The sequence below is a fragment of the Ochotona princeps genome, chromosome 2 (assembly GCF_030435755.1).
Source record: "Ochotona princeps isolate mOchPri1 chromosome 2, mOchPri1.hap1, whole genome shotgun sequence".
Classification (NCBI taxonomy): domain Eukaryota; kingdom Metazoa; phylum Chordata; class Mammalia; order Lagomorpha; family Ochotonidae; genus Ochotona; species Ochotona princeps.
The window spans coordinates 102,505,497-102,533,241 of NC_080833.1; the positions used below are offsets into that span (position 1 = coordinate 102,505,497).

The window sequence follows — 27,745 nt, forward strand, 5'->3', positions numbered from 1 at the left end:
TCTTGCGTTGTTTCCGGCCACCTCAGCGGGAAGCAGAGACGCCAGCAGCTGGGTTTGGGGAAACTGGGCTGGAGGTGTAATCGGAGGCGGCCGGGGAGGCGACGCCTGTGGCCGCGCGGACCGAGTCGGGGTCCCAGTAGCCTGTGAAGATGGTGTTGCTCACGATGATCGCCCGGGTGGCGGACGGCCTGCCGCTGGCCGCGTCCATGCAGGAGGACGAACAGGTGAGCAGCCGCCGGTGGAGCCTCTAGAAGCGCCCCAAGACCCCGAGCCGGCGGCCGGGCTGGCCTTGGTGGAGCCCCCCGACCCCGAGCGGCGGCCGGGCTGGCCCTGGTGTACATCCCCGAGACCCCGAGCCGGCGGCCGGGCTGTCCCTGGTGGAGCCCCCCGACCTCAAGCCGGCGGCCGGGCTGTCCCTGGTGGAGCCCCCCGACCCCGAGCGGCGGCCGGGCTGGCCCTGGTGGACATCCCCGAGACCCCGAGCTGGCGGCCGGGCTGGCCCTGGTGGAGCCCCGAGACCCCGAGCCGGCGGCCGGGCTGGCCCTGGTGGACATCCCCGAGACCCCGAGCCGGCGGCCGGGCTGGCCCTGGTGGAGCCCCGAGACCCCGAGCCGGCGGCCGGGCTGGCCCTGGTGGAGCCCCCAACCCCGAGCCGGCGGCCCGGCCTTCGGTACCTGCGCCCTCCACAGGACTCCGAGACCCCTGGGGCCTCCCGGTCACTCTCGACCCCTCGGAAGTGCTCTCGCCTTGGGTGACCAGGGAGGTTACCTGTAGGAAGAAAGCCTTCTACAGGCGAAAGTAGATTTTGGTGTTGCTTGTTTTTCTTTAGGAATATGCCCGGAGAGGAGATAGGTCCGCTGATGAGCGCTCACTGAGCGCTTTGAGGCTCTGAGGACCTTGTTAACATTTCCCCCTCCCCACCCCCATTAGGATGCAGCAGAAAATCGCTTCCTGAGTTCAGACTCCTTTTTCTGTGGCACCTGATCCTTGTCTTAGCTTGCTGACATCTTTTGAAAGAGGATGAAGTAATGTTGCCACCTGCAAGTACATGCAAGTTCAGCACAGTGTATTTTCCCGAAGTTAACGCCCACTACCCACCTCCCTCAGTCGGTTGTACCAAATTCCTATAATGCTTCAAACTGTTTTATTTTCTTTGTTTTTGTTTTATAAAATGAGTTTAATCATCTTTTATCATCTTTATGTTCTCCATAGCTTTTTAGAACTGCAGTCTTGTGTTCAAAAAATTTATTCAATGGCTTAAAAACAGCAACTCTGGACATCTTTAATAGAAGCTGTTTTGTATCAAAATCACAAAGGAGGTTTCTAGAGCAAAATTGGGAGGGCCTTGAGGAAGGGGGGAGGGGCTGAGAAGGGACTTTATGTAACCTTAGTAAAATGATGGGTTTTATGTTGCTTATTCAAACAGCCTGTGTAGTTCTTTAAAACCTTGATACTTAAAAGATGCGTTCTGTGCACTCTGGTCTTGTTTCTACAATTCTTCCCTGGACCTTTTATTCCTATGTTTATGCCAAAGCGAAGTGAAAGCTTACTGAGCACAACAGACATGCAGGCATGGTGTGAATGCGGAATGGTAGAGCACACAGCCTCTTAGTGGAAAGGTCAGATAAGTAGCAAACACTGGTAATATAACTGCTGTGGAAGAGAAAGAGAAGTTTGTAAGCTGAGCATGGAATGATATCTAAGTTAGTTTTGGTAGATAAGGAAAGACTTGTCAGGACGTGACCTATCAGCTTCCTGACAGTAGGATCTAATGCTAAGACACTAGAACTCTTCTGTTTGCTTATACTCCTTTTTCGATGTGAGTTGGAAATATACTTAACTTTTATTTTTTAAAATTTTTTTAAAGATTTATTTATTTTTATTACAAAGTCAGATATACAGAGAGGAGGAGAGACAGAGAGGAAGATCTTCGTCCAATGATTCACTCCCCAAGTGAGACGCAACGGCCAGTGCTGTGCCGATCAGGCTCCAGGAGCTTCTTCTGGGTCTCCCACGCTGGTGCAGGGTCCCAATGCATTGGGCCGTCCTCGACTGCTTTCCCAGGCCACAAGCAGGGAGCTGGATGGGAAGTAGAGCTGCCGGGATTAGAACTGGCACCCATATGGGATCCTGGGGCGTTCAAGGCAAGGACTTTAGCCACTAGGCCACGCCGCCGGGCCCAATACGCTTAACTTTTAAGGGAGCAGTGATATAAGGTGATAAAGTTGCAGGCTATGGTAAAGTTGCAGGTTATGCTCATTAGAAAAGATAAAGTTGGATCACTGAAGAGCTGAAAAACTTACTCTGAATGTGAAGTGTTCCTTCACCAATTTGTCAAGAATTTTCTAGGACCAATCTGCAAATGGAATGTAATTGTTTCATTGAGTGGGGGGACAAGATAATAGGAAAGGTGCTGTGGAGAGATTTCCTTGCAGGATATGCGGTTTGACTGCAAAGTGATTTTCCCAGAAGGAATGATAATTGGTCAGCAGGTACAGAACCTGGTCTTTTTGCATCGTGGATTTGAAAGTTCAGTTAATATTAGTGAGCCTCTACTCTATGCCCTGGTACTTGATTGAAAAATTAGTTGATTTGCTGTTGTTTCTTTACTCTACATTTAATTGATTTGCAGTCAGTCTACAAAAATGGGTTGTTTGAATTGCCAGGGAAGGCAATTATACAAAAAAGTATTTTTTTTTGTGATTATTCCAGTGTTTTCCTTTGTGATTTGGACTTTGCAAAATATTTTCTAAACTTTTCGTATCTGCAAAAATGACTCACTTAATTTTTATTACTGTAAGAACACAGGAAACATTTGTAGAATGCCTACCACACGCCAGCACTGTGCTGAGTCTGTTAAGAGCATTATGTCGTTCAGTCCTCAGGCCAGGCCTGTTAAGTATGGATGCCATTATTACCTGTGTGTATAGATAAGGATGCTCTGAAATGTAGAGAAAATAGGCTAGATACCTAAAGCCTTATAGGTAACAAATATGAAGTTTTCATCACTGCTTTTAGCACCCCAGCTCTATTAACGTTTTAGGATTGATAATCTTTTGTTTGAGGGGCTGTCTTGTGAGTTGTAGGGTCACCAGCAGTGTCCCTGACATATGCTTGCTGGATACAGATACCACTACCTTCTCTCCCTTGGTTGTGTAACAACTAAACATTGCCAGATGTCTCCTGGGGGCAGAAACACTTTGCTATCAATCACTGCTCTCTCTCTCTCTCTCTCTCTCTCTCTCTCTCTCTCTCTCTCTCTCTCTCCCCCTCCCTCCCTCCCTCCCTCTCTAATGTTTAGTTATTTATTTTATCTACTTGAAAGGCTGAGTGACATGAGTTGGGAATTGGGGTGGAGAAAGTGCCTTAATTGTTCAGGTGAAATAATTCAATGAACTTTTTAGCTATTTGCCTAATAGATAACAATTTTTTCAGCTATTTGCTAGGTGCCAGTCTTTATACAGGCTGCCTTATTACTGGAAATGAATAAACAATATAACAGTAAAATATATAAAATAATGTAGAAAGACTATTGTATACTGCATGCTCCCTGCAGACTATTTGAGGAACACAGAGATGAGCTTTTCACCTTAAACTCTTTAGCTGGTATCCTATGTATCTTCTTCCTTCCTTTATTGTGTTTCTCATTGAATATGCTTATATTTTCTTCATCTACCTTTGTGTTTTACCTGAAAATGACCAAATCCTCTCTTGAATCAGCTCTGCACAGGGCACACTTGAAGGTGTTAGACCTAACCAAGGAGACAACGGAGAACTCCAAGAAAGCAATAGTCTGTTATTGGTGGTTGAACTGCCGTCTCAGTCGTTTAGTTTTGGTTAGTCAGGAAGTGTAATTGCTTTAGAGAAAATGGTTCTTGCTCTTACTGGCCTTCAACCAGCTGGGTTCCCTAGGAATTGAAAATGGTAAGAACTTAGCTAAACATTGTTATAAGCTAAAAGATGCTTGTTTGATATACAAGTTGTTCAACAGTCCCAGATGACAACAATGACGGGTGTCATAGCTAAAAGAATTCCTGGACTTGTGATTGACAGAACAGTGAAAACCTTACAAATAGCACATGGAATCCTTTCTGCATTTATATATTGCCATGTTTTAGCAAGTATCAAAAACTATAAGGTACAAAATCCATGAGTGAACACATTGAAGAAGTGGGTGGTTAAAATCACCCACGGACTTGCAGGGTATGGTGGTTATGTGGAAAATTACTATCTTGTTCCTTTTGTAATATATAGGGCTACATTCTAAGTGTGGTATTGGATATCCTTAAATCTGTTTTATGAATTCATCCATTTGCATTCATTTCATTATTAAGTTACTAACGTATTTATCTTATTAAAACAGAGTTCATTAGTGTGCTCTGGATAGAATACTAAACCAGGACATTGAAGTGTTTTTTGGTAGATTGGACTGATGATGGGCCTTTAGTGATTTTGATTTTGAAACTTCTGTAGGGAAGTGATCGTGCTGTGTCATGAGAACTAGATCAGAGCTGTGTCATGGTTTTTTCAGCTCTAAGGGTTCTATTTAATATTAAATAAGGCATCAACTAGAATGTGAATCTACTGTTGAAGCCTTTTAATTATACAAAGGTACCTCAAAACGTAGTAGAAAAATGGAATAAAATGACAAGTTTATGCTGAGACAAGAATTTTTTTTAAATCTTTGCATAGAGGGATCTTGAAAGGGTTCTTAGAAACTGCGGATTCTGAAAAAGCATGGATTTCAAAATTTTTGCACTAAGATAAGGTAATTTTTTTAAATTCTGTTTTTCCTTGAGCTGTTTGAAGTACCTTTGTAGAAGGTACTGCCTGGCTCTGGGGCCAGAAAGCCTGAGTTCAAATCCTAGCCTCTCTTTTGATCAGTGTGGCGTCATTGGGCAAGTTTGGCTATTCAGTACAAAATTGGTATAATGATTCTAATCACCTGGCAGGACAATTATGATTAAACAAGTTACATAAAATTAAACAGGTTAATTTATAGGAAATGTTTATTACCCTGCAGAAAGTGACTGCTTAGTAATTTCATTTGCTTATTTCTGAAGAATTTTTTCACATTTCATCTTGCCGTTTTTGCAGTTCAGAGATTACAGTTGCACCCAATCTATGAGGTACAAACATGCAAAAAAAAAAAAAAGGAATGAGTGAACAAATGTTTCCTGTTACAAAATTAATCCAGATTTAGAATGTTCAGCAAATAATTATAAGCAACAGGATCAAAATGTTAATGGTAACTACTATCTGTGATTTCTACTAAAAATATTAGCTTTGTGCTTATGCTTGTATAAAATTAAATATTGTAAAACTGTTCCACCTTTTTTCACTTAACAGTACACAATGAGTATATATTCTCATATCATTTAAATATTATATATGAAAAAAATTGGAAGATGCTGATGCTGTGGCATTGCAAGCTGATCTTCTGCCTGCAGCAACAGCATCCCATATGCATGCAGGTTCAAGTCCCGGTGACTCCACTTTCCATTCAGCTCCCTGCTGATTGCACTGGGAAGATAGCGGAGGAGAGCCCACGTTCTTGGGCTGCTACACTCATGCGGAAGACCCAGGAGAAACTCCTGGCCCCTGGCTTTTGAACCAGCAGATGGGAGTTCAATCTCTCTATATCTCTTCTCTGTCTCTGTAACCCTGCCTTTCAAATAAAAATGATATTTTAAAAAATTTAATAGAGAACAGAGCTGCTGATTGATTCCTCAACTGTCTTTAACAGCCATGGTGGGGAGGGCAAAAAGGGAAGTGGGAAATTCAGTCCAGGTCTCCCACCTGAGTGTCAGGGATCCCTCTATTTGAACCTTAACCTCTTGCCTCCCAGGGTGTACATCAGCGGGAGACTGCAATTGGGAGTGGAGCCAGGACTGCGTCAAGACTGATATGGGGTAACAGGTGTCTCAACCAGAGCCTTGACTGACAGGCCCAATTCCCATGCCCATACATTTTTTAAAGTGGTTTCTTGATATTCCCTTCTATGAATAATGAGAATGATCATTACTTAACCAAAAAAATTGTGTCAGCATATGTTCTCAGTAATAGTAATGCTGTTTGAATCAGTAGGTGTGCGATAATCCCTGTAGGTGTATGCTCTGATGCCCTTTGTAAATTCCTGAAATTATAGTCTGCTCCCAGCAATAGTTTCTTGTAATTGGTGTCAGGTTGCAATAATGTTAACAATCCGTTTTATAAGGTCAAAGGATTTGTACCAGTCTTTGACAATTTCTAGCTTTTGTTTCTTTAGCTAGTCCTGTTAAGATGTTCTCCTGCCAATATGAGTTGAGAAACCTACATTTAATGCCTGTTAACTGAGCTTATTTTAAAAATACAGATATCAAAGCCCTGCCTCCCAAATGCTGATTAAATTCGTTTCAGGACTGAGATTGGGCATAATCAGGTTTTTTGTTTGCCATTTAAGATCTCTAAGTGATTCTAGGGTAATGCCAGTTTTGGAAATCATCTATATTGATGTGCTTTTTTGGCAGTTTAATAGCACTTTCAGCATTATTTCCGTTGTTATTATCCACAATAGAGGGTGGAGATGTCTGCTGAATGTTGCATAGTAACATTGGTGAAGCAGATAGATTAGTAACTGTCATTCACATATGGGAAAGTAAGCGTATTGTGCACTACCTCTTACTGGTTAAAGCATGTGATAGTATTCACTCTACTGGCTGATCAGTTTGTGTGTGTGTAATTTGGCAGTACTATTTAATATATTGGTATATAGCATGATGGTGGTTATTATAAAGGACTATTTGATACTAAAAGTATGTGTGTATATATTTATTTATGTCAGTAGAAATGGATTCTGGCATTTTGGCATAGTGTGTAAAGCCACTGACTGCAATGCCAGCATTCCATGTGGAAGCTAGTTCGAGTCCCAGCTGCTCCACTTTCTATCCAATTCCCTGCTAATGTGCCTAGGAAAACAGTGGAAGATGGCCCAGATAGTCGGGTCCCAGGACCCACATAGGAGACCTAGATGAAGCTTCTGGCTTCTGGATTTGGCCCAACCTATATATGACCATTGTGGCCATTTGTCTTTGTCTCTCATCTTTGTAAATACAAATAAATATTTTTTTTTTTAAGATTTATTTATTTTTACTGGAAAGTCAGATACACAGAGGAAGAGAGGCAGAGAGGAAGATGTTTTGTCTGATGATTCACTCCCCAAGTGGCCACAATGGCCTGAGCTGAGCCGATCCAAAGCCTGGAGCGCAGAACCTCTTCTGGGTGTCCCACACAAGTGCAGGGTCCCAAAGCTTTGGGCCGTCCTCGACTGCTTTCCCAGGCCACAAGCAGGGAGCTAAATGGGAAGTGGAGAAGTAAGGACACAAATCGGTTCCCTTATGGGATCCTGGCATGCAAGGTGAGGAGTTTAGCCACTAGGCTACCATGCTGGGCCCATAAATAAATCTTTAAAAAATCCCATATGTACAAGTACAAAAAAAAAGTTACTAAAAAGTAACATAAAATAAAGAAACTTATTTAGAGTTTCCTCATGATGTGATGCTCCTTGCTATTTGATACAACCATTTGTGTGTATGTGTGTGTGTGTGTGTGAGAGAGAGAGAGAGAGAGAAAGAGAGAAATGTTTAAATGAAGGCGTTTTCTTCCAGTCTGGCCGGGACCTTCAACAGTACCAGAGTCAGGCTAAGCAACTCTTCCGGAAGTTGAATGAACAGTCCCCTACCAGGTGCACTCTGGAAGCAGGAGCCATGACTTTTCAGTAAGTATATTTCTGATCATTGAAGTATGAAATATAGTAATGAGCAATAAATAATTATTGTAACAATTAAAATATAAAAATAACTTTAAAAATACATCCTCTTCATGGAAGCAACTTTTCTGGCTTTTCTTTATGCAAAATGAAATCTTACCTTGTTTATTCAGAGGACTGATAGAAATTGAACCTCTGCCTCTTGGTGTCTAGTAAGTGGTGTTCCTCGCATGCATGATAACTTCTTGCCTTAGGACTACTGTGGAGTCAGACACATGTAAAATTTTCAGCAATTCACATAACTTCTCCATGGCTCAGTTTTCTCCGTAATACAGGGGGAATAATCTTGGCAATTTCATGGAAACTATGACGGAATCCGTGTGTAATGCTGTCTTGCCTGGTATGTAGGGAATAGTAAAAAAAAATGCTATTATATAGAAAAAGAAAACTTCAAAAGAATGTAAGAACAACCTAGTCAATGATAATATAGATAATGCATGCAACTTAAAGACGGATTAACTACAAATAGCTGGTATTAAATGTCTAGTACCTGTTACATTTTAAGCTAACAAAATGAGAACTGAAAAGGAGAAAAATTTACACTGTTTTAGCTGGGGAGGAATACACTGTGTTTAATTTCAAAAAACAAGAAGTCTCTAGTTATCAAAAATAAAACCCTGCTTATTGGTTAAGAACACGGCAAACTTTATACTTCCTTTTTTTTTTAAAGATTTATTTATTTTTATTGCAAAGTTAGATATACAGAGAGGAGGAGAGACAGAGAGGAAGATCTTCCTTCCAATGATTCACTCCCCAAGTGACTGCAATGGCTGATGCTGTGCCAATCCGAAACCAGGAGCCAGGAACCTCCAGGTCTCCCATGCGGGTGCAGGGTCACAAGGCTTTGGGCCGTCCTCGACTGCTTTCCCAGGCCACAAGCAGGGAATTGGATGGGAAGTGGAGCTGCCTGGATTATAACTGGCACCCATATGGGATCCTGGGTGTTCAAGGTGAGGACTTTAACCACTAGGCCATAGCGCTGGGCCCTCTTTTTCTATTTTTAAGGCTTATTTATTTATTTATTTATTTATTTGAAAGTCAGAGTTAGGGAGAGAGGTGGGGTGGAGGAGATTCTTCCACCTGCTGGTTTACTCCCCTAGTGGCCACCAGGGCCAGCATTGGGTCAGGAGCTTCATCTAGGTGTCTCAGGTGACAGGAGCCCAAAGACTTGGGTGATTTTCTATTGCTTTTTCCAGACCATTAGCGAGGAGTTGGGTTGGAAACGAAGTAGTGTTCTGAAGTGGTACTGACATTACTGGTAGCAGTTTTATTTCCTATGCCACAGTACATGATCCTGGATATTACAATTCATAAGGTATATGAATGGTATCTGAAACATTTTCTACAGATCTAATTTTTAGCAAAAAAGTAAGTCATGCATTCTCAGAGCCCGCCAGCCACTGATTGAAGATATGAAGGAAACATATTGAGTATGTGCAACTTTTTTCCTTGTCATATTCTCCAAAAAATGCAGTGTAACAACTATTTTCATAGTGTTTATATTGTGTGAGTATATTATAAATGGTATTGGGATGATTTTAGAATCTACAGGCAGTATATATAGACATACTGACTTTAGGGAATAACCCTGATGGTACAGAAGATTGTAGGTGAGGAAGCCAGGTAATCCTGGTGCCCACAAGCAACAGGACAGTATTACTAAGGTGGTTAAGAGATTATGTCATGATCTTTATCCACTCTGGAATCCTGGCTGTTTCACGAATCCCATGGAAATGGCAAAGATGGGGCCTGGCGCCGTGGCCTGGTAGTTAATGTCCTCGCCTTGAATGCGCTGGGATCCCATATGGGTGCTGGTTCTTATCCCGGCAGTTTTGCTTCCCATCCAATTCCCTGCTTGTGGCCTGGGAAAGCAGTCGAGGATGGCCCAAAGCCTTGTGACCCTGCACCCGCATGGGAGACCTGGAAGAGGTTCCTGGTTCCTGGTTTCGGATTGGCACAGCATCAGCCATTGCAGTCACTTGGGGAGTGAATTATTGGAAGGAAGATCTTCCTCTCTGTCTCTCCTCCTCTCTGTATATCTGACTTTGCAATAAAAATAAATAAATCTTTTAAAAAAAAAGGCAAAGACAGGAGTCTTTGTACTGCTTTGAGCTTCTAAACTGTTATGTAAAACCAAAGATTTTATCTGCTGTGCACGTGAATATTCTGAATATGATTTAACTGAAATAAAAGAACACTGCCGCTAGAAAGAAGTTGAAAATCACTTACTGTTCAAGAATGTCTCAACATGCAGACCTGTAACCTCATCCAGAGTGCCAGAGAGTTCACTCGCACACAAAGAGTCCATTCTGTTGTCGGATAGTTTTCAGTTTCCAGTTGAGTTCTTCTAGCCTGGAAGTTAGTATGGGTTTTTGTTTCTGCAGTTGCTGCTTTTTATACCTGGTAAATTTCATGGCAACCTTCAATTTTTAAGTATACACAGACATTCCCAATTCTGTTTTTCCTGATGACTTTAATAAATTAAAGTATGGCTATACTAGCTTGCCATGCAGAATCAAAGTGTTGGTAGAGCCAAGCTCTTGAGTTCGGAGGATGCTTGAGATACTGAAGCACATGAGTTGAAGAATATTGTGATGAGAGAACAATTAGGATAAACTTGTCTAAATGCTCCTCTTGGAATTTACTTCTAATAATGGGGAAATATTTGCTTTTTGATTCTAGGAATTTGTAGTTTGAAATTTACTTTGTGATTCAGTCAGCCTCACAGATTTTGACTGGATAGGTTTGCATGGGTCTGAATTATGTTTTAATGTGTTAGAACTGACTGTTACTTTACAAACCACTTTGTGTTGCTTTTCTCTTTATCTAGCTACATTATTGAACAGGGGGTGTGTTACTTGGTTTTATGTGAAGCTGCCTTCCCTAAGAAGTTGGCTTTTGCCTACCTAGAAGATTTGCACTCAGAGTTTGATGAACAGCATGGGAAGAAGGTGCCCACTGTGTCTAGACCTTACTCCTTTATTGAGTTTGGTAAGTTTTGGACCCTGACCTATCCGTAAAGGAAAGTAGACGGTATAGAGGAGTTATTTGTTACACTGATGTGATGTTAATATGCTTTCTACTAAAATTTTGGCATCTGCTTTCTTATTCCACCTCTTTATTCTTTATGGATGAATGAAGCCTGCTTATGAGAAATTTACTTTAGTGTTTTGATCTTTTCCCACTAGGAACTTGTTGCCTTTTGTCTTTTTTTGGTTTGTTTGTTTCTTAGATTTAGTTTTCATTAAAGTCATGTGTGACAGGAAGAATGTATGCCTGAAGATCTACTTAATTGGTATATAGTTGAGTTCTTCCCTCCTCTACTCCATATATTAACAGTGAGGTTCATTTTGTGGAGATCAGAATTCAGAAATTGGTAAGAATGATGTTTCAGTAGTTTACTCTCTTTCAGTAGAGAGTTTACTCTCTTTCAGTAGAATAAGATCCTCTATTTATATAAGAATCGGAAGATAAATGGTGGGTGGGTGTGTCTTTCAAATTAACAAAAAAAGATAAAAGAGAGAAAGAAAAAGATGAATCACTAGTCAGACCTGTGCCAGCTATCTGATGGCAGTTGGTTAAAGGAGATGTCCTGCCTATGGTAAGCACTGGGGGTGAGAACAGTAGGATCAGAGTTCCGCCCAGAAATTTGTGGTTAAAAGGAAATTAGCTTTACCCCCTGACATGTTTCAAGTTTGCTGTATATACAGATCATTTGTTTTCTTGAAATAAATATAGAAAATTTGGCAAAATATTTTGGTGTTTCCAGTCTATGAACTTTCCAATATATATGAAGCTCAATTGTTCAGGGTTTTTTGGTTTTATTTTTTAAGATAGTAATATAGTCAAATAGAGGAAAGAAAAAAAAATGAGACAAACACATGAGGTCACATAGAATGTTGTATTCCATTGAGCTTAAGGGAACTGTACACAAGGATAGGAATGGGCTGTGGGGGACTACCAAGTGGTTGTTACCATCCCTAGGGGGAGAGAGGGGTTAGTGCTCTTTCAGGGTCACCTCTTACGAAGCAGCCAGGCCACTGTCTGCCCTCCTTCTCTGCTGCTGAGGGCTTCTTCACCATCTCTGAGCCTAGCTGAAGACAGAGAGGAGGTGCCCCTACAAAGTCAGATTCCCAGAAAGCAAGGTGCAGAAGGGTGGTGAGGCAGATAAAGGTGTCCAGCATATGCAACTTCAAATTTTTGAACAAGTTGAAAGTTTTTTTTTTCCCAAGATATATTTATTTTTCTTGGAAAGGCAGATTTACAGAGAGAAAGAGAGATAAAAAGATCTTTCATCTGCTAGTTCACTGCCCAAGTGGCCGTAATGACCAGAGCTGAGCTGACCCAAAGCCAGGAGTCAGGAGCTTCTTCCAGGCCTCTCATGTGGGTGCAGGGTACCATGGTTTTGGGCTGTATTCCACTCCTTTCCTAGGCCATAAGCAGGGAGATTAAAAGGAAGTGGAGCAGCCAGAACATGAACCAGTACCAGAATCCCGGTGTATGCAAGGCGAGGATTTAGCCACTGACCCATCATTCCAAGCCCAAAAGTTATTTTTAGTAATCATTCCTTCTACAGTTATAAAAAAGACAGAGAACAAAAGAAAAGGAGTGACAATTTTATATTCGTATTTTGGACAACTCCTAATTATATGTTTGCTTTACCTAAAATTTCAAAATTAGATGCCATTGGGAATGTGAGGACAATATTTTTATAGAGAGAGGACAATATTTCTTTTAAATTTGCTTTTTAACCTTGTTTACATAGCTGAGCAGGATGCATGCCTGTGTGGGCCTCTGACTAGGGTGGAGAGGGTCAGGTATAAAGGAAGGTGGGTGGGATACATGTCAGTCTTTTTTTTTTTTTCTCTTCTGTGTCCTCAGGAAGGAAGGGGAAGGGGCCACTTCTTGCTGTCAAACTACGTCAGCACCTGGGGTTGGGGGACAGTCATTTGATGACACCCTAGAGACCCAGTATTATTTGAGTGGTTTCAGTAACTCTGAGACGTTCTTGGTTATATTGTTCCAGGGTTAAAAAAAAATATTTCCAAGGTTTATTGGTTGACCAAGTCTACCCTAATGCATCATAAACCCAAGAACACGCCACAAAGCCTAACCAGGAGAATTGTTCAGTGTGTTCTGCTTTCCATCCTCTGATGAGGCAGTTGACGTCCTCTGCTGGCTTAAATGAGCTGACCATAATATCCACCCTCGTGCATCTGGGCATGCTGTCTACTACACAGGCATCAACAACTGAGGAGGTTCAGTCCCAATACATGCACTCCAAGATTGGACAACACGTCCCATGATTTTTCCCTGTGGCCAGGATCTGAGTTAAACAGTCCAGTTGGAGAATCCTCCAAGAAACGTCGCCTGGGGTAACCTAAGACTTAACTCTTACGTGTGTGCAGCCAGTGTAGGGTCTGGTTCGGTCTGTTACCTGCTCCAGCCAGTGCGCATACTGGTGGATATAGCTGCCTGGTTAGTTCTGCCTCAGCCTCATATCTTACACAAACCGACAGGTGCTGTGACCTAGCCCGGCCAGCCTGCCACAGACCAGGTCTTCATGCATATCAGCAGGTACTGCAACCTAATCAGTGTTACCCCTAGTAGTTGCCACCAGGCCTGCCCCCAGCCCCAGTTTTTGTGCAGTGGTCCAATCTGTTGAAGACCACAGAAATCATTTCTTCCCTGTCAAGTGTGCCCTTAGCTGCTCCCGCTCCAGTACATCCCAGACCCCTTCCCCAGGCAGTCTGTAGCCCCTACCCCCTAACCCCTACCTGGGGGTGGGGGTGGTGTGTCCTGGCCCTAAGCTCCCCATTTTCCCCACTTATTTTTTCAAAAAGAAAGAAAAAATAAATAAATAAGCAACTGTGATGGCATACTGGTATAGCTAACACAGATTTCTCATTAACCTGACCCAGAATGCCTGGCAGCTATTGGCTTCTTTTCTCCCAGCAGTGTAACACTTGCCAAGGTACAAGGCAGTCTAGGCAATTGCCTATAGCTGTGGAGTAAGGAAAATATATACATTTTTAAAGATTTATTTATTTGTATTGGAAAGGCAGATTTATAGAGAGGAGAGACCAAGGTCTTACATCTGCTGATTCACTCTCCACGTGGCAACAAAGACTGGAGAGCTGGGCCAATCCAGAGCCAGGAGCCAGGAACTTCTGTATCTCCCATGTAGGTGCAGGGTCCCAAGGCCTTGGGCCATCTTCTACTGCTTTCTCAGGCCACAGGTAGGGAGCTGGAGGGGAAGTGGAGCAGCTGGGGCACAAACTGGTGCCCCTAGGGGATCCCAGCATATGCAAGGCAAGGATTTAACCACTAGGACATTACACCAGGCCCAGTGAAGAAAATATTTTTAAGACACTGCATCTCAACTTTTTAAAAGGTGTTGGTGTTGGTGCTAGCACTATGGCGCTGCAGAATAGGCTGCCTTCTGGAGCACTGTGATTCCCTGTGATCACTATGTCAAGACCCAGCTCCTCCAGCTCTGATCTAGCTCTCTGTTACTATACCTAGGGAAGCATAAAAGGAAGCCCAAGTACTAAGGCCCTTGTACTATATGGGAGATCCTGATGAAGCTCCTGGTTCCTGTCTTCAGCTTGGTCCAGCCCTGGCTATTTTGGCCACCTGGGCGGGGGTGGGGTAAGCAATGAATGAGTAGATAGAAGATCTCTTTTTCTTTCTCTCATTCACTCTGTGTGTCTCTCTTTCTAAGAAATTCTGTGTATCAGATGAACAAATCGATTTTTAAAAAATTATTTGAAAGACAGATTTACAGAGAGGAGACACAGAGAGAGAAATCTTCCATCTGATTGATTCCCCAGATGTCTACAACGGTGAAAGCTAAGCTAGTCTGTAGCCAGGAGCCAGGAGTTTCTTCCCAGTCTCCTACATGGGTGCAGGGTTCCAAGGAATTGAACCATCTGCTGTTGTTTTTCCAGACCTTAAATGGAACCAGATTGGAAGTGTGACAGCTGGGACATGTACCGGTACCCATATGGGATGCTGGTGCCCACAGATGGAGGATTAGCATGCTTTGCCACCATGCACCATGTCTGGCATGTCCCACCCACTGCTCTTACACTCATGGGCATGTACTGTGGCATCACCCAGCCCGTTGTGTCTCCAGGCCCAGCTTTTGCAAGTACCAGTTGGGCGGCAGGTGATGCTGTGTGAGGAACATGGGTTTCTCCACTCTAAACCACACCATCTCAGCTCTTGCCTACATACGAGCGTAGTGACCCAGTGTATGGAAGACCCCAGAAATCATTCCTTCCCTGTCAAGCATTCCCTTAGCTGCTCCTACTCCAATACATCTCCAGACCCCTTCCCCAGGCAATCGGATACCAGATACTTTAAAAACATTGTGTCTAAATGGCATTTCTTCTGAATGGTCACCTAGTTATACCTTTAATGACACAAATGAAGAAACTGAAGTCCAGATTTTGTGGTAAGTGTTGTAGGTACAGCAGGTTTAGCTGCCACTTAGGATGCCCACATCCCATGTTGGAGTGCCTCGTTCAAGTTCTGACTGTTGCACTTCTTGCCCAGTTTGTTACTGCCCAGAAAAGCACTAGATGATAGCCTAGGTACTTGAAGCCCTGTCACTTAGGTGGTTACCCGGATGGAGCTTTGGGCTGCTGACTTGAGCCTGACTCATTCCCAGTGGATGTAGGCTTTGAGGAGAAGCCCAACAGATAGAAAATATCTCTCTCTCCCTTTCTCTGTCACTGAACAAATACAGAAATACGTAGGCTGTCTACCTAAGTATGAAGAAACAGAGGGTAGGGAGGGGGAGTCTAGATTTTGATATTTGACGAAGACTTTAGTTAGCTATAGGCTGTGGCAGGTGCAGGAATAAATTCAGAACCTCAATTTTTCTACTTAAGTACTTTGATCTTACATGAGAGAAGTTGTTAATTATAACTTTCATTAACATTCTAGATACCTTCATTCAGAAAACCAAGAAATTGTACATTGATAGCCGTGCTCGGAGAAACCTAGGTTCCATCAACACTGAATTGCAAGATGTGCAGAGGATCATGGTGGCGAATATTGAAGAAGTGTTACAACGGGGAGAAGCACTCTCAGGTATCTAAGAGCAGACGATTTACTAGGAAGTAGTCTCATTCCATAAGCAAAGATAGTTGATTTTACAACACTTTTTGTGCAGTTAGATTCTACCTAGGATTGTTAAGAATTCATGCCTCAAAATAGATTACATTACCAAGCTTCCAATCTGATTTTTTTTCTCTTACCATGATTTATAAAGTTTCAGTCATATTAAAAGTAATTATTGTTTCCAAGATATTTTCACAATTAACTAAATTACATTCAGAATCATTTGCAGAGGTGGAAGGAAGTGAAAAGAATAGGAAGAAATTGTGTGTAAGGCATTGTGGTCTGTAAATGGAAAATAAGGAGATGAGAAGCATCTGTCCCTCCTCCACAGCTACCGAACATTTCACCTCTGCCCGTAACAATCTGGTCTCACCTGGTGCTGGACCTGTTCTTCCAGAGCAACCCCCTCAAAGCCTTCTCTGATCCTTAGCCCACATCACATCAGTCTCTCCTGTACTTTAAATACCTAAAGCTATTAGTTATGCAGTGGCTTTTAGCACATAATTGTATGCATGTGTGTGTGTTTGTTTTTTAGTGCATAATTGTATGCTGTGTTTATTTACATAATTCATGCTAAGTATATAAAATCTATATATTTAGTGTATTTTGGGTATGCATTTTATGTTGATACATATTGTAAATGTTTATATTTTAGAGTAATTATTTAAAATTAAATGTATTAGGTGAAATGAGGTAGTTTTACCTATACCAGTTTGGAAATTATAGGTAAGTATTTCCTTGATGTTTAATGTTACCCAAGTGTTTAATGTAGATAGGTAAGCTCTTTAAAGATAGCATCTGTTTATGTGTTTTGTATTTATTTCATATGGTTTCATAACCTTTACAGTGGTGGTCACAAATAGATTCTTTAATGAGTATTTCTTGAATGCAGCCTTGGTTACATATTCATTAGTAAATTGGTTTTCCTTTATTATGAACTACACATCTTTGTTTGTTTTAATTTGAGAGGCAGAGAGAACAAGAGAAGGGGAGAGAACTCTCCCATCTACTGGATGAATAACAATTCTAAGCTTGTGCCAACACATCGCTTCACGCTCTTTGTTTTTTTTAAAGATTTATTCAGTTTATTACAAAGTCAGATATACAGAGAGGAGGAGAGACAGAGAGAAAGATCTTCCATCCGATGATTCACTCCCCAAGTGAGCCGCATCTGACCGATGCGCGCCGATCCGAAGCCGGGAACCTGGAACCTCTTCCGGGTCTCCCACGCGGGTGCGGGGTCCCAATGCATTGGGCCATCCTCGACTGCTTTCCTAGGCCACAAGCAGGGAGCTGGATGGGAAGTGGAGCTTCTGGGATTAGAACCGGCGCCCATATGGGATCCCGGGGCTTTCAAGGCGAGGATTTTAGCTGCTGGACCACGCTGCCGGGCCCGCTTCACGCTCTTTAACAGCAGATTTTGAGTGAATTAGTCTGTGCAGGTCTTCGACATCTTCAAGTTCCTGCCTAGGATAAAATAGCCAGCACAGGAATTTTTCTTAAATCTAAAAATTACATTTTTGTCAGCTTATCAACAGTGTAAAAAGATTATGTCATAGTGCTTTAGTGTCTGTCACAAAGCTGATATGCTGATTGAATTAGAAGTACACTGCTACTCTTAAACAGCTTCATCTTTTTTTTTTTTTTTTTTTTTTTTTCTCATTTTAGGTGATGTTAAAATAGTTGATCAGAGTGGGGTGGATCAAAGGTTAGGGAAAAGTGGGTATGAACATCATTTTGAAACTTTATATTTCTCCTTCCTGTTTCAGGGTGTGGGGTGAGGGGACAAAGGTAAAAGCTATACCCAGCCTCCAGACTGCCCCGGCACACAGGGATGGGCCACAACATCAACCCAGTGTTGCAATGTGGTGCACACTGTGAGGGCTCTGCCCAGGCGGTTTCAATAGTTCTGAAAGGTTGTCAGTCTCACCGACCCAAGGATGAGGGAACCCTTTCAATATCCATTGGCTGACTTAGTCAATCTTAGAGTCTCTGTTCGCCCAGATATTTCCTGCCATTGTTTGGAAACAGCTCATCTAATGAGAGAATAAGAAACATTCTCACAGAGCAGTAATATAAGGAAACAAATATTTATCACTTGTTTTGCGCCTTACATTTGTGTTAATCAAATCTTTATAGTAATCCAGTGTGAATTGGGTGATATGGAATCTGTTTTACAGTTTTAGCCAACATGGGAAAGTTATATGACTTACTGAAAGTCACACTGCCGATACCCAGCAGAATCTTTTTTTTTTAATTTTTATTTTTAATTCATTAATTACATTGTATTATGTGACACAGTTTCGTAGGTACTTGGGTTCTCCCCACCCCTCCCCAAACCCTCCCACCATGGTGGATTCCTCCACCTTGTTGCATAACCACAGCTCAAGTTCAGTTGAGATTCCCCCATTGCACGCATATACCAAACATAGAGTCCAGCATCTTATTGTCCAGTCAAGTTCAACAGCTTCTTAGGTATACCCTTTCTGGTCTGAAGACAGAGCCAGCAGAGTATCATCCCGATCAATTAAAAGCTCCAACATACCATCAGCAAAAATTTACATCATTATGGAATTAATTGACATAGTAATGAGTAACCAATATGTTAAAAGTAAATGCGAGTTTTTAACCACCTTCTGTGACCACCTCATTGACATTTCAATTTTAGTTTATACACAACATATAACATACATAACATGTTATACATAACATCATATCATCATAAATTAAGGCAAACATGTGGTATTTAACCTTTTGGGATTGGCTCATTTCCCTTAGCATTATGGTTTCCAGTTTGGCCCATTTGGCCACAAAGAACTGCATTTTGTTTTTTTTAATAGCTGAGTAGTATTCCATGGAGTAGATGAACCATAGCTTTCTTATCCAGTCCTCTGCTGATGGGCATTTTGGCTGCTTCCATGTTTTTGCAATTACTGATTGTGCTGCTGTGAAATAGGAGTGCATGTTGGTTTCTCATAAAACAAGTGTTCTGGATATATTCCTAGGAGTTCTATTGCTGGATCATACGGTATGTTGAATTTGAGTTGTTTGAATGTTCTCCATACTGATTTCCATAGAGGCTGTACCAGCCTGCAGCCCCACCAGCAGTGGAGTAGGGTTCCCTTTTCCCCGCAACCTCGCCAACAAGTGTTGTTGGTGCTTTTATTCATGTGGGCCAGTCTTACTGGCGTTAGGTGGTACCTCATTGATGTTTTAATTTGGATTTCCCTTATTGCCAGGGAACTTGAGCATTTTTTCATATGTTTATTTGCCATTTGGGATTGTTCCTTTGTGAAGTGTCTGCCCATTTCCCGTGCCCATTTCTTAAGTGGCTTGTTTGTTTTGACTTTTTGGTTGTTTTGTAGCTCTTTGTATATTCTGGAGATTAGTCCTCTATCACCTATGTCGTGCGCGAAGATCTTCTCCCATTCTGTGGGTTGCTTTTTTACTTTGTTGATTATGTCCCTTGCTGTACAGAAGCTTCTTAGTTTGATGAGGTCCCATTTGTTTATTCTGGTCTTGATTTCTATTGCTTTTGGTGTCCTTCTTAGGAAGTAGGGACCTACCCCTAGATCTTGCAGAGTATTTCCAACATTTTCTTCCAAAAGTTTGAAGGTTTTTGGATGTAGGTTTAGATCTATTATCCATTTAGATTTGATCTTAGTGTATGATGAGAGATGTGGGTCTATCTTTTTGCTTCTGCAGGCTATTAACCAGTTGTCCCAACAGCATTTATTGAACAGACCTTCCCATTTGCCTGGATTGTCATTTGTCTTTTTGTCAAAGATTATTTGGCTGTATCTGTGTGGGTTCCCTTCTGGTGTTTCTATTCTGCTCCATTGATCTTCCTTTCTATCTTTGTGCCAGTACCAGGCTGTTTTGATAACCACTGCCCTATAGTATGTCCAGAGGTCCGGAACTGTGATTCCCCCTGCTAACTTCCTGTTCTTCAGGATGGTTCTAGCTATCCGTGGTTTTTTGTGTTTCCAGATGAACCTTTGGATCATTGTTTCCAGTTCCATGAAGAGTGTTTTGGGCAATTTGATTGGGATTGCGTTGAATGTAGATATTGCTTTTGGCAGTATAGACATTTTAATGATATTGATTTTTACCTATCCAGGAGCATGGGATGTTACTCCATCTTTTGAGGTCTTGTTCAATTTCTTTTTTAAGTAGTTTGTAGTTTTGTTCAAATAGGTCTCCTACATTTTTGGTTAGATTTATTCCCAGATACTTCATACTTTTCTCTGTTATTTTGAATGGTATCTTGCTGGTTAAATCTTTTTCCATCTTGGGGCTGTTTGCATACACTATGGCTGTTGATTTTTGTTCATTAATTTGTACCCTGCCACTCTACCAAACTCTCGTATAAGTTCTAGCAGTCTCTGTGTTGAGCCTTTTGGCTCTTCCATATAAAGAATCATATCATCTGCGTATAGTGAGAGCTTGACTTCTTCGTTTCCCATTTGGATTCCTCTGATTTCTTTTTCTTGTCTTATGGCCTCAGCGAGTACCTCTAGGACTATGTTGAATAGTAGTGGAGAAAGTGGACATCCCTGTCTTGTTCCAGATCTCAGTGGGAAGGGTTCCAGCTTTTCTCCATTCAGTATGATGCTGGCGTTGGGTTTTTCATATATTGCTTTAATTATGTTGTGGATTTTTCCATCTATGCCTACCTTGGTTAGGGTTTTTAGCAGGAAGTGGTGTTGGATTTTGTCGAAAGCTTTTTCTGCATCTATTGATACTATCATGTGATTCTTGTTTTTCAGTTTTTGGATGTGGTGTATCACATTTATGGATTTCTGAATGTTGAACCATCCCTGCATTCCAGGGATGAATCCTACTTGATCTGGATGAATGATTTGTCTGATGTGTTTTTGAATTCTGTTGGCTAGGATTTTGTTGAGAGTCTTAGCATCAATGTTCATCAAAGAGATAGGTCTGTAGTTTTCCTTCTCTGTTGGTTCTCTGTCTGGTTTTGGGATTAAGGTAATGTTGGCTTCATAGAATGAGTTTGGAAGGGTTGCTTCCTTTTCTGTTGTTTTGAAGAGTTTGTAGAGGATTGGGGTTAGTTCTGTTCGGAATGTTTTGTAGAATTCTGTAGTGAAGCCGTCTGGGCCTGGACTTTTCTTTGTTGGGAGGTCTTTAATCACTGATTCAATCTCTGCTTCAGTTATGGGTTTGTTCAGGTCGTTTGTTGCCTCTGGGCTAAGTTTTGGCAGGTGGTAGAAGTCTAAGAACTTTTCCATTTCTTGGTGGTCTTCTGATTTGTTGGAGTACAGTGCTCTGTAGTAATTTCTAATTATGTCCTTAATGGTTGCGGTGTCTGTTGTTATGTTGCCTTTTTCATCTTTGATACCCAGCAGAATCTTTTGGCCTTTGAAATCCTTGTCCATCTTCTTATGTGATAATTTTCAATGAATATGATAATTTTAAATGAATATGTAACAACAACTATGAATAGAAATGATTTTCTTGAATTCAGATAGGTTAAGAAGGAGTGGAGAGTGATATTTTAAGTGGAAGGAAATATGCATCTAAACAGAACATGTATGAAGAACAAGTAAAGAGATTAGCCCAGCAAATATGTTTTTCCTCTTTAAGGTTTTTCATAAGCATCCTTTTATGTTTTCGTCTCTCTCTAAATTTTAGGTTTAGAACTAGTCTTTTTTTTTTTTTTTTTTTAAGTTTTTTTTTTTTTAATTGGAAAGTCAGATTTTACAGAGAAAAGGAAAAATAGAGAGAAAAATCTTCCGTCTGCTGGTTAACTCCCCAAGTAGCCACAACTGCCGCAGCTGAGCCAATCTGAAGCCAGGAGCCAAGAACAACTTCTGGGCTTCCCATGTGGTTGCAGGATCCCAGGGCTTTGGGCCATTCTCCAATGCTTTCACAGGCCACAAGCAGGGAGCTGAAAGGGAAGTGGAACAGCCAGGACTTGAACCAGTTCCCATGTGGGATCCTGGCACATGCAGGGTGAGGACTTTAGCCACTAGGCTACTGCTCCCTGAACCCCTAGAACTAGTCTTACTTTGCATTTAGCATCCAAGAGTAATTCCTGTGGATTCTTCTAACAAGATCAAATCATAACATTTTTGCTAGATGTATATCTTTTAAACAGTATGTTTTATTTTCTCAACAGATGTCACTTGTACAAAACTGAATTTTCCATATGTAGGGATCATGTACACTTGATCATCTTTATATCTTCTAGTATTTATGGTGCCTATACCATAAATATTTGCTAAATCAGTTCCATAAGCTCCTTTATATCTTCATGGTATCCAAATTTGAAAAGATTTCTATTTGAAACACTCTTATTTCCAACAGCCTAATGACCACTCCACTGCCCAGTTATTCATAGCAGATTTAGAGTCATTCAGAAAAAGTTTATTGAGGGCCCAGCAGCGTGGCCTAGCGGCTAAAGTCCTCGCCTTGAAAGCCCCGGGATCCCATATGGGCGCTGGTTCTAGTCCCAGAAGCTCCACTTCCCATCCAGCTCCCTGCTTGTGGCCTGGGAAAGCAGTCGAGGACAGCCCAATGCATTGGGACCCTGCACCCGCGTGGGAGACCTGGAGGAAGAGGTTCCAGGTTCCCGGCTTCGGATCGGCGCGTACCGGCCGTTGCGGCTCACTTGGGGAGTGAATCATCGGATGGAAGATCTTTCTCTCTGTCTCTCCTCCTCTCTGTATATCTGACTTTGTAATAAAAATAAATAAATCTTTAAAAAAAAAGTTTATTGAGCACTGACACTATGCTTAATGAAATATATCTTCTGGTATGCCCTCTAGATTGTGCAACATTGTCATGATTATTGCTTACCATTTTCTTTCAATTTAATTTTAATTTTTATTTATTTATTTATTTATTTTTATTAGTTACGTTGCAATATGTGACACAGTTTCATAGTGTCTGGGATTCCCCCAACCCTTCCCCGTGCCCTTCCCCATTGTGGAGTCCTCCACCTTGTTGTAGTGTTACAGATCAAATTAAGTCCAGATTCTTTCTTTGCAAACATATACCAGGCAGAGTCCAGCATCTTATTGTCCAGACTCACCATTTTCTTTCATGATTGATGTTTTTTTATTCATGTAACTAATTGCATTTTTAGATGTGACTGTCATGCTAGTAGTATTAAGTAATGCAGCATTTCTCAGCAACACCGCTGTTTATTGAGCAATTCAAGATATTCCAACAGTATTCTTGTAGGAAGAATACATTCACATTACAAAATAGCTTTCCCAAAAGTTAAAGAATTGGCCTGAGAAGAATGTAAAATTGAGAGATTCCATTATTAAAATATACACTGTTTTCATCTGATGTAGCTTGTGTCTGTCTGGCACTTTCTCTAAGGTTTCAACTAATAATTATAATAAGATAACATAAATATCCTTGAAGAAAGGAAAATAAGTTTTGTTGGAAATGCTAAAAAGCTTAACTTACTAGAAATTGGTTTTTTAATTACCACAGTTATAAAACAACTTTCCCATATCGGTTTAATTGTAATTTCTAATAGCTTTAACTTCATGAAAGTCTTTGTGGAGACTCTTAAAAATTTTAGTAATTACTATTAAATATAGCTTGATACTGAATCTGGTTAATTGAATTTTTTTTATTGTATTATTGACAATCTTTACATAGTTAATTACGGTAAAAAAAAAAAAGGTTCAGGGGGTATAGGGAAGTGGGTAATACTATTATGTCCATATTGTTTCCATCATGTATCTGAGGTAAAGGGGGATATTGAGGGAGAAGCCCCACCTGGTTTCCCGCCCACCCTAAGTCCCGGATGTGGGGCATTCTCTGAGATCCTTGCTCAAGTGGTTTTAATAGTTCTCCAGTTATGAATCGCTGCCAGTTTCGCTCAATGAGGTTGTCCACTGATTGATATGGTCCATCATAAAGTCTCCGTTTGCCCCATATTTCGCTGCCAACATATAGCTGAGTTGAATGATTGACCTGTTCTGTCTTCTGTCCTTTCCTGGTTAGAGTTCTGAGTCCAGCAGTTCGATTGGGGAGATCTCCAAAGAAACCTTGAGGTATTCCCAGACCAAGTTCTTGTATGTTCTAGCAAGCACAGGGCCTGGCACAGTCCATCACCCCGATCAGCTGGTGGTTGCAATTGCTGGGTTGGTTCTGTTTTCAGTCCCGAGTTGCACTGGAACCAATGGGTGTTGCAGTCCAGTCTGGTTCTGCCCAGCACATACTCGGCCCTTACATCAACCAGTGGGAGCTGCAGTCTAGTCGGGACGACCCACAATAACCCCCACCAGGCCCACCCCCTACCCTGGTTTGCCAGTATGTATAGCAGACTAGTCCAGTCTGTCCCACGTCCTGTTTGGCTCTTGTATTGTCAATGGGTATTAAAGCTTAGTTCCATCTAACCAACTCAACCATCCAGCCCTCACGGATGTTGTTGAGTGCCTCTCTATCTAGCCACCCCAGCCCCCGTCCTAGTTTTCATGCCCTCCCGTGGGAGTAGTGACCCAGGAAGGGGGAACCCACTTTTTCCCTTCCAGGTCTCTCTCAGTCCCGGTTTATGCACTCTTTAGGTGGTTCTGTGGTTTGACTTGACAGAATTAGTCCCCAGTGCCAGCTTCTGCCAGTTGATGCTGCGGCCAAGCCCAAACATCCCTCACCCGCTCTAATTTATGCTTGCACCAGCAGGAATAATCAGCCCAGCCTGGCTTTTCCCTGATCTAGTCCACATGCAGCGCACAGGTGTTGCAGCCTTGCTTAGTCTGGTCTGTCCTCATCCCAGTCCAAGCTCTCCAGTGGGAGTAGCTGTCTGGCGAGGGGACCAGCCCCTCAATCCCCCTGCCAGCTCTGTCCCTCCCTTCCTGGATCTCATGTGTGCAGGTTGGGTGCTGCAGTCAAATCCAGTACAGGCAACCTCGCCCTGGCATTGCATAATGTGTACTGGTTTTGTCGCAACCAAACCTGGCTCAACCCACACTCTGTTCTGGTGTTCGGATTTGCCAGTGGATGACATGAACTGATTCAGCCTGGTGTGCTCCTGACCCATGCTGAATGTGTGCCAGTGGGAAACTTTCCATGGCCTATTCTGGGCTGTTTCCTATCATGCTTCTTGTGCTTACCTGCAGGGACTGTGTCCTGCCAGAGGAGTTGCCCAGGCTCCTCCATCAGAACCTCTCCCAATGCCAGATTTTGCACATACCAGGGGGTCCTTGAACCAACCCAACTCTTTTCCTGGCTGGCTTTCACCCCATTCTGGTTCTTGTTGTTGGATGTTTCAACCCAGCCATGGCTCGTCCATACCCACATAGAGCTCACACATGGCTCAGTAGGGGGTTGAGACCCAGCCTAGTCAGTCCCACATCTACCCTGGTTCTCCATGACACCAGATGGTTTTGGGGTCTGAACTGGCCTGGTGCATCCAATCCCAGCCCACACTAGTGCCTCGGGTGACTGCAACTGTTTCCTAGATAGAACGCAGCCCTCATTCCAGCACACACGCCCCTTGGTGGGAACCTCAACCCTGTTAGGGTGTATTTCCACAGGGTTGGGCCCACACAACCTCATAGAGTCTACCCCCAGACCAAGTTCTCTCGCGTGCTGGATACAGTCTTGACCCTGCCAAATGTGACCACTCCACCACTCCACCAAACAGTTGGGTAATGGTACCCATCACTGCCAAAGAGGCCCCCATCCATAGTATTGTTGTGGGCTGGTGTGTGACGATCAGTGATGTTCTAGGCTAACAGGCCATTTCTGTATTCTGAATTGGGTTGGTGTATAATTGTCTCCTGGGTACTTCCCTCCAAACCACCAGGTCTCAGTCCCCACACATGCCTCCATGACCCTGTCACTGGGAATCACCCAAGATTCACTACTCACCTACACTAAAATTGGACTTAGTCATGGGTGTCCACAGGCAGCAAATACATCTTAAAAAACCCCAGAGCAGGCCGCCGGGCAGCCAGCAGGCAAAGCCTGGCACCACATGGTGCACTGGATGCCCTGGGTGAGGCCGAGGACTTTGGCGTGAGCCCCCAGCATTGGGTCCGACCCGGCAGGGGCACCCCCAACAGCCGCCACACTGTGAGGAGCGGCACTTGCCCCCAAACCCAAGGCCCGAACCCTGGTTAATTGAATTTTCTGGTTACTTATAAGAAACTTATCTTTCACATTGTTTTTCAAACTATGGAAGAATATGACTTATACCATTGAAAGATTATAAAGATGATTATAATTTTAAAATATCAGCTAGTAATTATCAAATATTTCTTATGTCTAAACAGACATGGTGCTTACTTTATAGGTTATTTTATGTACTTATGATCTTACAATGTAGTTCCTGTTACTATCTCCAATTTATGGATAAAGAAACTGGATCTTACAAGAGGTTAAATGACTTGACCAGCATCACACAATTGGTGCGGTTGATTTTGAATCCAAGCTTTTAATTCTGGAGACTTCACTTCTAATACCTCACTATACAACCTCAAGAACTTACACATAATTTGATCTGATAATTTTTAAATGTATTGTAGATTCTACAGTGCTTTAGGGTTATGAATTAATAAGTATATACAAATTTACCCTTAATCATGATCATTTACATGGTTGTTTGTTATAGTACCACTTACATTTTCGTTGTTTTTATATCTTCATACTTTTGTCAGAATACTTCTAACTACTAATTACTGTTTTATTTTTTCCTTTGATAGCATTGGATTCAAAGGCTAACAATTTATCCAGTCTGTCGAAGAAATACCGCCAGGACGCGAAGTACTTGAACATGCGTTCCACTTACGCCAAACTTGCAGCAGTAGCTGTGTTTTTCATCATGTTAATAGTGTATGTGCGATTCTGGTGGCTGTGAAGTAGTGAATCCAGTCACTGGTACGGGAGAAACTCGGACCCAGCAGGTGTACGTTTTCAGGAAGCCAACCCACGGGGATGTATATTAGAATCCAAGTGGAACTTCTGCCTCTAAAGACCTTGCAAGAAAAAACATGTCCTGAAATGGGAAGATTACACCTCATTTAATGAAGCTTAACCCTGTGTAGAAAGACTCTTTTAGGGGCAGAGTCTTTCTCTGGGTGCTAAGCCATATACATTCGGGAACAGTAGGTTGTGTTGTTTTGTTTCCCCGCCTAGTACATTCTTAAAACAGCACTGACTGAGGCATTCTCATTCTCTAATGAAGCCATCAGCGAGATTTAGCATAGCCAATCTGTGCTAGCAACATTCTGAAATCCCTTCAAAGAAGGCAGCCCTAACTTAGGACGTTTTTCTGACTCTAATCAACATTCCTTGTGTTGGTGACGTATGACTCTCAGTGATCAGAGTTGCTGAAGGCCTTTCAAACAAGACTCCAGTATGTGAAGGTTAATTGTGCTGCACAGACCTTGTCTATCAGCCCCTGGGGGAAGTTAGCCCTTATTGTTTTCCTTTTATGGTATTTTGCTTATTGCACAATTGCTCTAGGGTTAAGTCAATTATATTAAGAAGGCTTGAAGTTATAATATAGTACTCCTTGATTAAGAAGCTAAAGTGTTTTCTCTTATTTACTTCAACAAAATTGTCTTGGGACATTATTTCATCTGGCAGCATCTGGTTGATATCAAGAGTGAAGATAGCGCAGTAAGAGGCCTATGGTTTAATGAGAAGAAAGGTCTTGCTCGTAACTAGAGTTTCATCCTGCCCCTCTACTCACCTTCTCTACAGCAGTTATCCTGACTCCTGGTTTCCTCCTGCCACAATTTCTAGCAGTTTTTAAATCTCCTGTACCCAGTAGTTTATGTCTCATCAACATCCTCTCAGGATATTGTCAAATTTCAAGCT

The 27,745-nt window shown here is 42.1% G+C and overlaps 1 protein-coding gene across 1 annotated transcript; it reads left to right on the forward strand.

Moving 5' to 3' along the window:
• On the forward strand, positions 1–27,448 carry SEC22B (SEC22 homolog B, vesicle trafficking protein). Its single transcript, XM_058660136.1, has 5 exons — positions 1–224; positions 7,647–7,756; positions 10,638–10,798; positions 15,761–15,907; positions 26,626–27,448. The coding sequence occupies exons 1-5, from the start codon at positions 150–152 to the stop codon at positions 26,778–26,780; spliced, it is 648 nt and encodes a 215-aa protein (XP_058516119.1). The 5' UTR covers positions 1–149; the 3' UTR covers positions 26,781–27,448.
• The last annotated feature ends 297 nt before the right edge of the window (positions 27,449–27,745 follow it).

Bases quoted from the DNA above. Each gene is read 5' to 3' on its own strand.
- SEC22B (XM_058660136.1), top strand. From the start codon at position 150: ATGGTGTTGCTCACGATGATCGCCCGGGTGGCGGACGGCCTGCCGCTG. The intron at 225-7,646 runs GTGAGCAGCCGC...GTTTTCTTCCAG, and splicing joins CCATGCAGGAGGACGAACAG to TCTGGCCGGGACCTTCAACA. The intron at 7,757-10,637 runs GTAAGTATATTT...CTCTTTATCTAG, and splicing joins GCAGGAGCCATGACTTTTCA to CTACATTATTGAACAGGGGG.